The 13,891-nt window shown below is 29.5% G+C and overlaps 1 protein-coding gene across 1 annotated transcript; it reads left to right on the top strand.

The window, feature by feature from the left end:
- Positions 1-520: 520 nt before the first annotated feature.
- LOC133804142 (uncharacterized) lies at positions 521-10,527 on the top strand. Its single transcript, XM_062242302.1, has 14 exons — positions 521-822; positions 5,606-5,717; positions 6,418-6,530; positions 7,468-7,590; positions 7,670-7,872; positions 7,993-8,068; positions 8,481-8,567; positions 8,646-8,726; positions 8,866-8,898; positions 9,031-9,084; positions 9,168-9,209; positions 9,437-9,515; positions 9,594-9,664; positions 9,974-10,527. Exons 1-14 carry the CDS (start codon positions 655-657, stop codon positions 10,061-10,063), a joined length of 1,332 nt encoding a protein of 443 aa, XP_062098286.1. The 5' UTR covers positions 521-654; the 3' UTR covers positions 10,064-10,527.
- The last annotated feature ends 3,364 nt before the right edge of the window (positions 10,528-13,891 follow it).

The raw sequence follows: 13,891 nt of genomic DNA, 5'->3' as shown, positions 1-13,891 counted from the left end.
ACATTAAATCATCAAACAAAAGAGACTTTAAAAGAGATTCAAATTATTATTATGTGAAGTTCTGATTAGACGTGTGCAAGTATTAAAGCTTATCAAACTTGCACGCCTCAAAGCGTATTTACATTGTGCAAGTAGCCAACATTAATAAGCTTTTTCAAATTTAGGGATTTCACCTTCGACCTTTGCATGAACTTACAAGCCACGCATCGTAGCTTTGGTTTCCCACTTTCTTCACTTTTTATTTTGTCACTTTATGACCGATCCAACCCAAGTATATAATATTAAACGGTTATAAGAAAGAAAAGAAAAGAAAAAATTGAAAAATGGCCCAATCAAACTTGGTTATTTCCAAAAATATATATGGGTTTTTTTTTTTATTGGTCTATTGCACTCGACTCGAGTACTACTGATCTCTGATTACACATATATATATTATTAAGGAGTGTAAGTGTAACATATGAAAAGACAAATTATACGACTGATCATACGTATATCACGTATGGTCCTTGGCTACTTTTTAAGGTCCTTCAATTTGTTGCTTGAATGTGCTTCTTTATTTATAACTAGCCAGTACGTAGTGGTTAGAAGTGAGAGAAAAGTAAAGAGAGAGCGAGCAGAGAGAGAGAGAGAAGAGAGGTGAGAATATTAGAAGAAATGGAGAAGTGGAATAGTGGGTTGGGGCATCTTTTCATGACCATCTTTCTCCATAACTACTCGGCATTTATGGTCATTCCAGCCATTACAGATGTTACTATGTCTGCACTCTGTCCCGGACGAGATGAGTGCTCTATTGCTATTTACCTCACTGGGTTTCAACAAGCGGTAACTCTGCAACCCTAACCCTTTCTACCATTTATATACATACATATATATATATATATATGCTTTTCTTTTAACAGATTTAAACTTCATTTCAAACACTATATGTCATTTTGAGAATGCCATCTTAATTTTCTTTAGGAAATGTTAATATCTTAATGCATTATTATCATATATGTCACCCTGCATTGTGATCAACTCATTTCCCTTTTTGAAATGTTCTGGCTTTGTGGCTAATAATCATGTTTTCATTTAGATTTTTAGACAACAAGCTCTAGATTATTGTAAATTAAATTAAATTCCCTTTTACATAAGTAGAAGTACTCGCTAATATATATTCCAAACTTGAGCTAATATATAATCCTCCTAAAAAGAGCCTTGATTTTGTTATGTATTAGCCGTTTTATTTGGCAACAATAGCAACTAGTGTCATTACTGTGTCATGTATTTGAAACGAAGTTCTCTCCTTTATTATTAAAAGTGAGTTTATTAGAACAAATTAACAAGTAGTGCTCAGTTCAAGTTAATTAAAATTTCTAGAGTAGCGTGAGACATACATACATAGCGATCCAATATATATATACATATGACTTACATTGCTTCATTCTTGGGCAAAAGTAATAATCATATGATATGCTTTCTTTTTCTTAATGTTTGTTGTCCTTAGAGGCAAAGCTAAGCTAGTATATATCCAAGTTCCAACCCCATAAATCAATCGTTTATCCAATCAAACTTTAGAATAGGGTTATTTACGTACTAACCCCTCCTCCCCCAAGTTCCCCTGAATCTTTATATCTATAATTGGAGTCGAGATGGATTTCATTTGCCCGCCTTATGTTCGCTCCAATTTCCTAGTTTCCTACCGCGTCGTCGCAATAAGTTGCCAAAAAATTAGAGGGCTAGTCATCTCACTGTCGTCGCTGTAGATCTATATTTTTAATAAATTAAAAAAAAAACATTTCACATGTATTATTTAAGGATGACATTTGTGTCGTCGCAATATAAATCATCCAGGGAAATTTTCTCTACACATTTTTTTATTTGAAAAATAAATTGTTTAAATTTCTTTTTAGTGTATTGTTAAATCAATCATTAACATCAACGGATTCAAGTTTTTAAACAATTTTATCATCAGATCATCAAAATTGAACTGTGAAGATTATGAAAAGTTTGGCTCTTATAGAAAAGACTAAAAATGGCACTACTTCCTTGCCCTAAATTTTTAGGAAGTTTCCCTTCAATTTCATCACGGGAATGATTTTAGGGGGTTTCCTTTGAGATTTTAGACGATGAGGACAAAATTACCAAACAACCCAAAGGGACCACAACTCACAACAAATCTCATATTCATTTCTTTTTCTTTTTATTTTTGGCTCAGCTAACTGGCAAAATCTGATTCTTTCTTACCACTTTCCTAATACTCACTAGATGCCAAGTTATTTAATTTGTTACTGTTTTTCCTATCTTATAGAATGGATTACATATTTACATAAACTTTCGTTTAAGACTTTGTTTAAGCAATACGCATGTCGTTTAGTACATAATTAGCAGTCTTTATTTAGAAAAAAAAAGGCCTTACATAAATTAGTTTCTATTCATGTAGTTATATATATGATCAGTTGGGGAAATTAAGTTACATCAACGCTTTACTTTGTTTTTGTTTTTAATAGAAAGTGTTTTTAAAAAAAGAAACAAATCACTATTCAACTTTGTAATTTTTTTAAATATTATTTTGGCAACTTATGTTAATAAGATTTTGTTATTAAATAGTTTTCTTGACATCCTATATCCTGTACTAGTTTATAAAAGAATTTATTTACATAAGTATTTTTTAAAAATAACTTAAAAGAAAAAAAATTATTTTGCAAAACTATTTTTTTATAAGGTTAGTTGTAATATTTAAAAAAATATTAGATGTAAATTCAATACTCAAATGTCAAATTAGTAACGTTGTCTAAGATAATTTTTTTTGGGTAAAAATTTAAAATACTAGGTAGATAAAAATAATAGAAATTTAGTCACAATTAAATGTAATTAATTTTTTTTAAAAAAAAAACGTACAACTAACTAATTAAAGTTTTTACTTGTAAATTGTAATTGATAAGAGCATCTTTAAACACACTAGTTAAATCTTTTTTTTTAGTTAAAATAGCTAAAAATTAACTTATTTTGTATTTTTTATCACTTCAAAGGCTAGTTATATTTTAGCCATTTTAATTTTTTACTTTTTTGGCTCTCCAAATATAGATAGTCTCTATGACTAGTTAAAACTTATTTTATTATTATTTTATCATCATTATTACTATTTGATTATTATTTTAATAAAATGTATATTTATAGAACCAAAATGTGTTCCATAAAGAATATTAAATTATTCAATAATTAGCTAAAATAGAGAGAATAATAAGAGGTGTTAAGTTAAAAGTGACTCCTAAAATAGGTTTTTAGTCATTTTAACTAAAAAAAAATAGAGAACATGATTAGAGTTGCTCTAAAGGACAAGTATAAGAACCAAATCCCCAACAGTAGCGGAGCCCAAAACGTTTTTTTAAGTAGGAAGACAACTTTATAATATTATTATCAAATAATAATTAAAAAAACACAAAAGATAATTATAATTTGATAATATTATTATCAAATAATAATAAAAAAATACAGTACACCTAAATTTTCATCTTTGTATTCTGCCACATTGTCAAAAATAAAATTTCATATTTATGAAGTAGGATATAAAATTAGATATATAAGTGTGTAAAATAAAAGACACTTAAAATTAATAGTAGCTAGTAATTGATTTTTTTACTCCAACGAATAAATACTTAGCTAAACTGTAAAACTAATCTTAGTGTTTTTTTTTTAGAATTTTACTAAAAGATAAATAATAATTGTTTACATAATAGTAAGTCACAGTAATTTAAAGGTTACAAAAGAAATAATAATTTATCGGTTTATATTTTTTTGGACCCTGTGTTTTGTCCTATTAACTGTTTGGACCCTATATTTTGATAAATTACTTTTTGGACCCTATGTTTTGTAAAATGGTTAAAATAGAACCCTAAACTCAATTTTGATGAAAAAAAAATTAAATATAACAACACAGTTTTTAAGCAAAATGATTTTATTTTTGTTCTAGATTATTAGTTTGGTAAATTGTTTGTGATTTCAGTTGAGAAAACATTGACCAAAATTGAGTTTATGATTCTATTTTAACCATTTTACAAAACATAAAGTCTAAAAAATAATTTATCAAAATACAAGATCCAAACAGATAATAAGACCAAACAAATGGTCCAAAAATATATAAACCATTTTTTTCAATAAATAAATAAGAAAACATATCATAACAAACGAATATACAGTCTAAAAAAATCACTAATCTCCCAAAACGGTATTATATTGCTTTGCTGCATGCGGGTGCAGCTATCATTTGCTGTTCCATTCCACAAAATAAAAGCAGAATATCTAGCATAGTAAAATGTCACTGCATAAGAATATATATATATATATATATATTTATATATACACACACCATTTACTTTAATTGTTCTGTGGTAGAAAAATAAAATGGAATATTAAGCTCAACTATTTGATTTTGCCAACCCAACTGCTTGTATTATATACTTTTGTTTTCTTCCCCCATAAATGACATGCAACAAAGTTACAAAGACTTATTAATTGATTAATTAATGAGTAATTTGTGAAAATGATTTTTTTTAGTTATTTTATGTTCTGTTATAGTTTTGATAATTTTGTAAAATTATCTTTGTTTAAAATTTGTACTAGCTGTCTAAAAATTTTGATTAACTATCTGAAAATATTCGCCTAATTAATTGATAGTGTAACATTTTTTAACTACACAAAGCAAAATCAGAAGTATCTGATGATAAGACCCTTTAATTTCCCCTTTTCAGTTATATATATATATATATATCTTCACTTGTAACGCTTTCTTTCTCATTCATATTCTCTGCTGGTTTTTAAACTCTAATTTTCTTTGAAGATTACAGTATTCATATATATATATATATATACATTCATACATATATATATATATGGAGAAAGCATCAGGGTTAAAGGAGCTGTTTATAACAATGTTTCTATATAATTTCTCATCGTTCATGACGATTCCAGTTATTCCTGATATTGTTCTTTCTGCACTTTGTCCTGGAAAAGACCAATGCTCTCTTGCCCTTTACCTTACTGGGTTTCAACATTCGGTATATATATAATAATACATTCTTATTTGATCGATCATTAATTTTTATTGATCAATTTCAGTTTCTTTTTTTCCTTTCTTTCTTGATCAATTAGTTATCTGAGATCAGTTTGTTGTATAAATATCTGTTTGAACATCATTTCTCTGAATATTATCACCTCCTTCTTCATTAAATAAAATTTTGATAAAACTGCTTAATTCACTAGCATAATGCATGCATTGTATTTAGTAATATATTTTGTTGATGAAATTGAATATCTGTAATTGTGAGTACTTGATCATTGATTATTGCCAGTTCGTTTCAATATGGTATGCTATTAATCTTGTGAATATTGATATATTTTTTTTCTTTTTTGTATTAGTCGTTGGCTTTATTATCTAGTTTGCCGACCATTTTTGTACTAAGTGCTATACACTTATATGGATGGCTCTTATATATATATATATATATATTTCACAAAAATTTATGTAGGTCCAAAATGCCAAGTCCTTATTTAATTTCAATCTTGCCCATTTAACTATTTTTAATTTTTTAACAAAATTCAGCTGTTGTTGATGTGGTTGGTGCAGATTATAGGGCTAGGAACTCTGGTGATGACCCCTTTTGTAGGGAAACTTTCAGACAAGTATGGAAGGAAAGCTTTGCTTACCATACCACTCACCTTTACTGGCATTCCATTAGGTACATATTTATGTCTCTAAATATTACTTAATTCTCTAATTTATATTGATTTAGTTTCATGGATAACTGAGTTCTATGCTTAAATTAAGTGGTAATTATTGGTAAAAATGGGCAAAATGTGTGAGTGACTTGACTTGAATATGTATTTCAATTTAACCACATTGCTTCTCCAACCCAAAGGAACCTATTTGCAATCAAAGTAACATTATTAATTAGTTATGTACTTGAAACTTGTAAGAGATAACTACTTATTTTTGGGATTAAGAATTAATGTACGCTACCTATTATATGTTCCCAATATATATATATATACATATATATGAAAGCCCCATTTTTGACTTAATTGGCTTTGGATAATAATAATAATGGCTGCTCCATTCCAGCTTTCCCATCAGAAGAGAATGTTATACTTAAAAAGAAGGGATAATATAAAAGAGAATACACAATAAAGTGATTATTCCAATGTTGACTAATATTGAGTAATCTACCATTATACTTAATTCAAAAGGAAGAAAATAGATCGATCCAAACGATTTGATTCATATATTAGAAATGGGTTTTGTCTTTTCTTTTTTTTTTTTTTAAATAAAATTATGGAATCAATCATATTCTTTTAATAAATTAATTTTTAGTTTACCATTTTATTCTAACTTATGTATAATTAATATTAATTACAAGTGTAAATGAAATGTAATTACAGGCATATTAGCATACAGCAGGACAAGAAATTTCTTCTACCTCTACTACGCCTTCAAGACTCTCATTGCTATGGTTTGTGAAGGCAGTGTCCATTGCCTCGCCCTCGCCTATGTGGTAATTTTATTTTTATTAAAAAACCAAAGAAAATTCAACTTTTTACTTTTTTTACCCTTATTTTACCGAATTTCTTTCATGCGAATAACATTTTATTCCTCTAACGTTCACACATAAATTACTGAAAAAAAATGAGAAATTTATATTTTTTTGTATAAAATAAATATACAATTTTTGCTTGTATATGATAAAAAACTCAAAATTATATTTTTAAATTTCTCAAGGTAGTATACTAGTATTTATAAGAAAGTAAAAATGAGAAAATAAATATAAAATTTGATTTTTTTTAACCAAATCCAAAAAAGAAAATGGTTTTTTTGTAGTACTAATGACCTGGGCCGAAGGTGTATTGGTAAGCCCGACGCTAGATTATTGTCATTTTTAATATCAATTTAATGATTTATACTACTATTTTTACTGTTCATATGTAAATAATAAAAAATAGTAGTGTCGAGGTAAAAAAAACTTAAATATAAGTCTAACAGTAAAATTCATTACTTAAGATAAATAAATGGGGATTAAAATCTGCTATCTCAAATTTTTTGTTCATTTTTAATCTCACCTATCAAAAGACTGGAAAAACAAAAAGAAAACAACTATTAATTAATTGTTATTTAACTAATTATCTCATATAGTTAATGGTTATGGTTGAGTTATCTACTTATCTTTGAGTAGATGAGCAGTAAAATGAAAAAGTACATTTCAGTTCAATTAAGTGGTATTTGTGTTCCATTAAAAAGAAAAGTGGTATTTGTCCTTTAGCGTCCTTGGGCTTGGGCTTTCAAATACAATCAGTCTGGTTGGTTTTAAAAGCCCAGGCCCAAAACGTTTCACTCCCAACCGAAAAACACCAACGGTCATATCCTTTTTCCCTCCAAATTCTAGAAACAAGGATAGACTAAGAGAAAATTGAACGGTGCATCAATACAAATTTCAGGCAGATAATGTTCCAGAGGGGCGGAGAGCCTCCGCATTTGGGATCTTATCGGGGATTAGCTCATGTGGTTTCGTCTGCGGAACCCTATCGACTCGATTCCTTTCCACTTCCTCAACTTTCCAGGTTTTCTTTCTCTTCAATCCAGCATTCAGTTTCATTCTGTTTAGCCTCAAAATTATGGCCTGATTATCCCTAATTTCAGGTTGCGGCGATGTTTTCGATCGCGGCGGTGGTGTATATGAGGATTTTTCTTCCGGATACGGTCATAGATGACAATCTTTCCGTACCAATTTTGTCAAAGGTGAAGCTCAGTGTCTCCGAATCGGACCAAGGTTCGAATAAGAAAGGGAGGTTTCTCAAATCATTGCCTTCGCCTGATGATATGGTTGCTCTGTTGAAGACCAGGTTAGTTTTAGAGTTTGGCCACGCTCACATATGGTGGAATTGGATTTAAGATAAGGGTTTTGTTTGAGTATACCGTGTATTTAGGGTAAAATAAGTGGTGTGTTTTCCGCGATTTTGCAGCCCCACGCTTTTGCAGGCCGGGATTGTTGCCTTTTTCAGCAATTTGGCGGACGTTGGTCTCCATGCATCAATGATGGTACTTCTCCTCTTGAGTGAATTGATCAATTTTGATTTATTATGTTCTTATTGATATGCACTAGTATGCTTTTTAAAGTGGTAAATTAGAGCTTTTTAGAATTTAGTTTGTTTCTGCTTGTTTTTTTTTTTTTATTGTATCATTTTTGGATATGGAAGATTTAGATTGGTATTTCAAAGCATTTCTTTAAATGTGAAAAAAAAGAGTTGTGAACTTTTAGTAATAGACCTTAACTATATTGCTCTGTTACTTCTGGTTTGTGTATTTGAACTTATGTAAACTAGATTTTTCTTATTCCCTGTATTAGTACTTGATCATTCTTTTGTGGTGTAGCAATGAATCTCAAACACAGGAAGTCTCTGACCTCATAAAAGGGAAGTACTGATTGAACTTTATTTATTTTATTATGCAGTACTTCTTAAAGGCCGAATTCCACTATAACAAGGATCAGTTTGCTGATCTAATGGTGATTTCTGGGATTGCAGGGACTATCTCGCAGGTAATTTCCTTATTTTCATATCACATGTCTTGGCTTGCGTTAATTTCTGTAGACCTAAAAGTTTTGAGTGACATGCAGCTCCTTCTCATGCCCATATTAGCTCCTCTTCTAGGGGAGGAGAGGCTGCTTTCAATAGGACTCCTTTTTAGCACTTCACATGTAAGCAAACCTCTTTCTAAATTCATCTCCTAACAATCACATTGTATCTTCAGTAATGTATTTTTGTTAAATTCGATATGTAAAGCAATGAAATTTTGACACCTCCAACTTGTTTATATCGATTTCTTATTCAATGCAGATGTTTCTTTATGGCATTGCGTGGTCCTTCTGGGTAATTATTTACACAAGTTCATAAGTTGTCCCATTGGTTGATATAAATTTGATCGGCTGTTTCTGCATATGGTTTGGCCAATTTTTAAATTTATAATAGCTTAGTATGCTAAAATATATAAATGCTTGGCAGGTTCCGTATGCTGCAGCTATGTTTTCCATCTTTTCTGTGTTTGCACAACCATGCGTGAGTTTCTTTCTTTAATTATTTTTTTAGGTTGTTAAGCTGTCTTCAGAAACCCTTAAGTGGTTCTTTTATAAAATGTGCAGATGCGGAGTATTGTATCAAAACAAGTTGGGTCCCGTGAGCAGGTAGTTTTCTTCTTGAGTGAATTTAATAATTTGGTTGAGACACTTCTTTTTGACAATATAATGGTGTAAGATTTGGTAAATAGCGAATAGAATACTTGCAATAATCATAGTAAAGAGAACATTTACTATGATTATGTTTTCTTTGTTTTAGAGTATACGCACCATTGTTACAAATGCTTGGATGTCCTTGTCCTAGCTTACTGATTATATGTACTAAATTTCGACAGGGGAAGGCTCAAGGATGTATTTCAGGCATATGTTCTTTAGCAAATGTAGTTTCTCCGCTGGCTTTTTCCCCTTTAACAGGTGATTGGAAATTTAATTTAAAAAGGGTTTTTATGTTGATATTATTTTATTTAAACTAAACATATGTGTCCCTTTCAGCTCTATTCCTATCCGATAGGGCACCATTTGACTTCCCTGGTTTTAGTATCATGTGCACGGGCCTCTCTTCGGTAAGAGCCTCTACTTTATGATAGTAATGGGCTGCCATGTGAAAAGTATGGCAACCATTTCAGTCAGTAAAATAACAATATCTAACTCATTTTTTTTGCTACTGCCGACAACAATAGAATATTTCAACTCTTTTAGCCACAAAGGAATCATCATCTTATTACTAAAAAGATGTTTATCAACATTGATAACTCGGGTCATCTTAGCTAAGCATTTTCCTTAGTGGAGTTTGTTTTGTAGTCTGCTTCTCTATTAACGCACCTTTATATAATCATTTAGTTGGGAATTTGACATGAATTCTAATTGTGTAGATGATAGCTTTTATTCAAAGCATGATGATAAGTGCAGTTCCTCCCATTGCAAGTCACCGAATCAGTAATTGCAATCACATGGAGCCTTAATTTTCTAGAAGTAAAATGGTTTTGACTAAAAAGTCTTTGCTACTTCTCTGGTCCCTATGCTGGTCCTTAAAACTTCACCAGAGTTGCCCTCAGCGCGCGGTAAAGAGAAAAGGTCCAGGAGCCTTACTTTGCCATTTTCAACTTATCGAAGATGTTGCTCCCTTTTTCTTTGGTTATTTCAAATTTAGATTGAGAACGCTATGTTGCTGAAGAGGAAAACGATGTTAATAAGTAGGTTAGTCCAGCATTATGTAAGATGTGTCGTTCCCTCTTTTTGTTTTTGTTTTCATTATTCAACTTTTCTTCTCGTTAGTCTGTAAAATAAGATTTGGGTTGACTTGTCCGCTACTATCGGATCTAGTTTTTTTTTTCCTTTTGCTAGATTAAATAATGTATCAAAACTATAATTAAGGCAGATCTAGACTTGCAGTTAAGAATATTAAAGAGTTTACATATTGCATGTAGTCATAGTGCTTGACAATAGTATCACTCACGTTAGTAAGGCCCCTAACCCTTTTTTTTAACACTAAAATCCTCAATCTTATTGTTTATATATAGTTGGATAGTAACCACATTCCCATTCTTTTTCTAGGACAACATGAAAGAGAATTAGTGCTAATGATGTTGACGGGGCAGGGCAGGGAATCACCGCGAGGCCCTAGTTTTTTTTTTAAATAAAAAAAATTAATATTTTTACTAAAAAAACACTAATCTAAAATTAGTACATGTGCTTTATGATCTAAATAACAAATAATGTCTCGAAACAAAACTTTATTTTTAATAATAAACTGGCCGCGCAGAGTTAAAGATGCCATCCTCATTCCTACCTCGTTTTATATAAAGACGAGAATTAGAGGCCCGTTCACCTTTTAATTGGAGTTTGGCGGCAGAAAAATTATCATTCCTAATTTGGTACAAATAAATTATTAGAGCAACTCGGCTACTCATTAGTTGCTTAAAATTTCTAAGTCATTCAAAAATGTAATTTTTTATTTTCTCTCTCATCCACGTCACTTTTGGTATGCTTTTCTATAAAAATATTCTAATGCTAAGCTACCCTACAAGTTATCAACTATGATCTCACATATTATTATTTAATATATTATTTTGTAATTATAAATTTTGTCACACTAAATTTTTTAAATCCATATATTAATATAAATAACTATTACATGATATTTAAATTAGATGAAATTTAAAGGAGCTTATAAAATGACATAATCATAATTAATCAATCTAACATAATAAAAAAATGCTAATTAAAATTATTTCCAAATTTTGACCGTATGTACTCCACTAAGTCCGCCTGAAGATTGCGATGAATGCTTCTGTCACAAATTCCAGCATTTTTGTTGCAAATTTTGGGTGTTGGTATTTGGAGAATTTTGGGAATCTATTGGTAAGAAAAGAAATTTTGTGATATTGATAATTTGGAAGAAGAATGTATGAAATAGTGTGAAAACTGAATGAAATAGATGAGTATTTATAGAATAAAAAAAATTGTGTACCAATAGTAAATAAAAAACGATAATAATTTGGACCATTTTTACAATTGTGTGCCAATTTTTTTTACATTTTATAAATAAAAAACAATAATAATTGTGTGCCAACTGTTTTTTATATATATATATATATAATTAAAAAAAAAGTGGATAGCAAAGTTGCTTTGTTAGGCAAGGACTGCTTCAATTTTGAAAGGCACTATCCCTCTCCAATGCTGAGGCACTCTTCTCTCACCTAGCCTCTCAGTCTACATCAACAAGTCACTCCTTTGTCAACATGCACTGGACTTGCTCTTAGGGGACTATAGTGCACACTATAAAAGACTCGGGAGCTCGAAGTGAAGCCACTGCTTAAGAAGAAGAACTCCGAGATACTATTTTTGTTTCTTTGGATCCAAACTCTACATCTGAAGGACATATCAACCTCAAGGCTAGGCGCAAATAGCCAGTCTTGAAAGGTTATGATTTGAGAGTCAAAACAGAAAAAAATAAAATAGTTTTAATAAAAATGGCATAATTTGGTAGTAGTCAAAGTTCGAGGGGTAAAATTGTTAATTATTTTATACATGTTACTGTCATATTAACAGAAAAAATGCTACATCATCAATCTGTTAGCCATCTAGGACGAAATCTAATAGAAGTCCTATATTTCAGTGATATGCATAGTTTATGGGATAATTTTAACATCACGAATCATTTAGGGGGCACAATCATACAGTGGTCATAGTTCGGGAGCAAAAATATTAATTATTCTTTAAATTATTAGAACGACTTAATTTAATAGTATCTATCATAGCGTAAAAAATTGTGTGCACTGAACTTATATTAGTAAGTTTATTCATTAGTCAAGAAGCTTCTCAAGTTCAAATATTTAGTTGACGTATGGTTCACCAAAATGACAATAGAATAGTAATAAGAATAGTGATGTAAATCACATTTTACTTTATTAAACTATGCAATTATTTTGTTTGGTTAGATGTCAGGATAGAATGTGATGTATTAACAATATTCACAATTTTTTTAAAAAAAAATTACAAGTATTAATTTTTTTAGTATTCTATGGAATTATTATTCCTCTACTCAAATGATAATATAGGAATTGTTGGTTCTATAATCCTTTTGCTCAAATGATAAACCAAATATTAGAACTACTCATTCTATTTCAAAAGTGATTCCACAGCCAACCAAACACACACTCACCATTCTAAAAGCATTTACTTTTCTAATAATTAGAGACCATTATCTAGAAGATAATATGAAGATAACATAATGCGTTTCCGCATAGAAAAAGTTATTTTTATAATGAAAACTTTTGAAATTATATCTTTAATATTTATTTATTATTTGTGTAGATTTAACTAAAATATACAACCAGAAACACAATTATTAGATGTTTCATGAGATCACAGCAGCCTTAATTTATATCTTTTAATTAAATATTCATTGGAAAAATAAATATTTTTGACAAGTATTAACAAGAACAATTTTCTTATAGCATATATCCACGTAAAATGTTATTGTGCATGTTCTTGATAAATTTACTCTATTGTACGATTAGAGGACATTCATACTCCAATTCAATCTATATAATTGTAAATGAATTATCTCATTAATAATAACAATTATTTTCGTAAATAAAAAAGTCTATTTATATATATATATATATTTTAAAATTATTGTATTACATAGTACAAAATATATTATTTAAAAAAATTATATATAAAATGATATTTTTCAAATTTTTAAGAGCTTTTATTTATGTAAAAAAATAATATTTTAAAAATATTTTGGGTCTTATTATGTAAACTAGAAAATATAACCGCGCTCCGCGCAGTCTTTTGTAATTATTAAAACATATATATTTTAAAATATTTTTTGGGAGACTGTGGGGTGGTGATTCATTTTGACCATATTTGTACAACATGTTCTTTATATAGACACGTGAAGACATTTTGACCATAATTTTTTATTTCGTGATGGTGTTCACTGTTATTGTATAGCGAACCTCCTGTAGATTTTTTAAAAATTCTGACAAATTTTAAAGTACTGAAAACAAAGTTAAAAAAGCTTGTTGTACATTTACTTTTATTTATTATTATTATACGCTTTGCGTAGTTCTTTTTATAAAAAGTCTAAATTATGTATAAGAAAATTTAGGGCCTGATTGGTTTCTTATCTGAATCCAATTTTATAAATTCAAAAACTAAAAAAATAATGGGCCCACAAAAATAAGTGTTTGGTTTGTTCTTTTTGAAAACAAAATCCCAGTCAGAATCCTAATTATTTGCCTAAAAAGGGGAAAACGAGAATTTCACGTTTTCTGTGA

This window comes from Humulus lupulus, chromosome X (genome assembly GCF_963169125.1).
Source record: "Humulus lupulus chromosome X, drHumLupu1.1, whole genome shotgun sequence".
NCBI lineage: Eukaryota > Viridiplantae > Streptophyta > Magnoliopsida > Rosales > Cannabaceae > Humulus > Humulus lupulus.
Note: the sequence above shows the minus strand (reverse complement) of the source record. Positions and strands in the feature narration are given on the sequence as shown.

Excerpts from the sequence above, each read along its gene's own strand:
- LOC133804142 (XM_062242302.1), top strand. The coding sequence starts at position 655 with ATGGAGAAGTGGAATAGTGGGTTGGGGCATCTTTTCATGACCATCTTT. Across the intron at positions 5,718-6,417 it reads CTTTACTGGCATTCCATTAG|GCATATTAGCATACAGCAGG; the intron begins GTACATATTTAT and ends ATGTAATTACAG. Across the intron at positions 7,873-7,992 it reads GTTGCTCTGTTGAAGACCAG|CCCCACGCTTTTGCAGGCCG; the intron begins GTTAGTTTTAGA and ends GCGATTTTGCAG.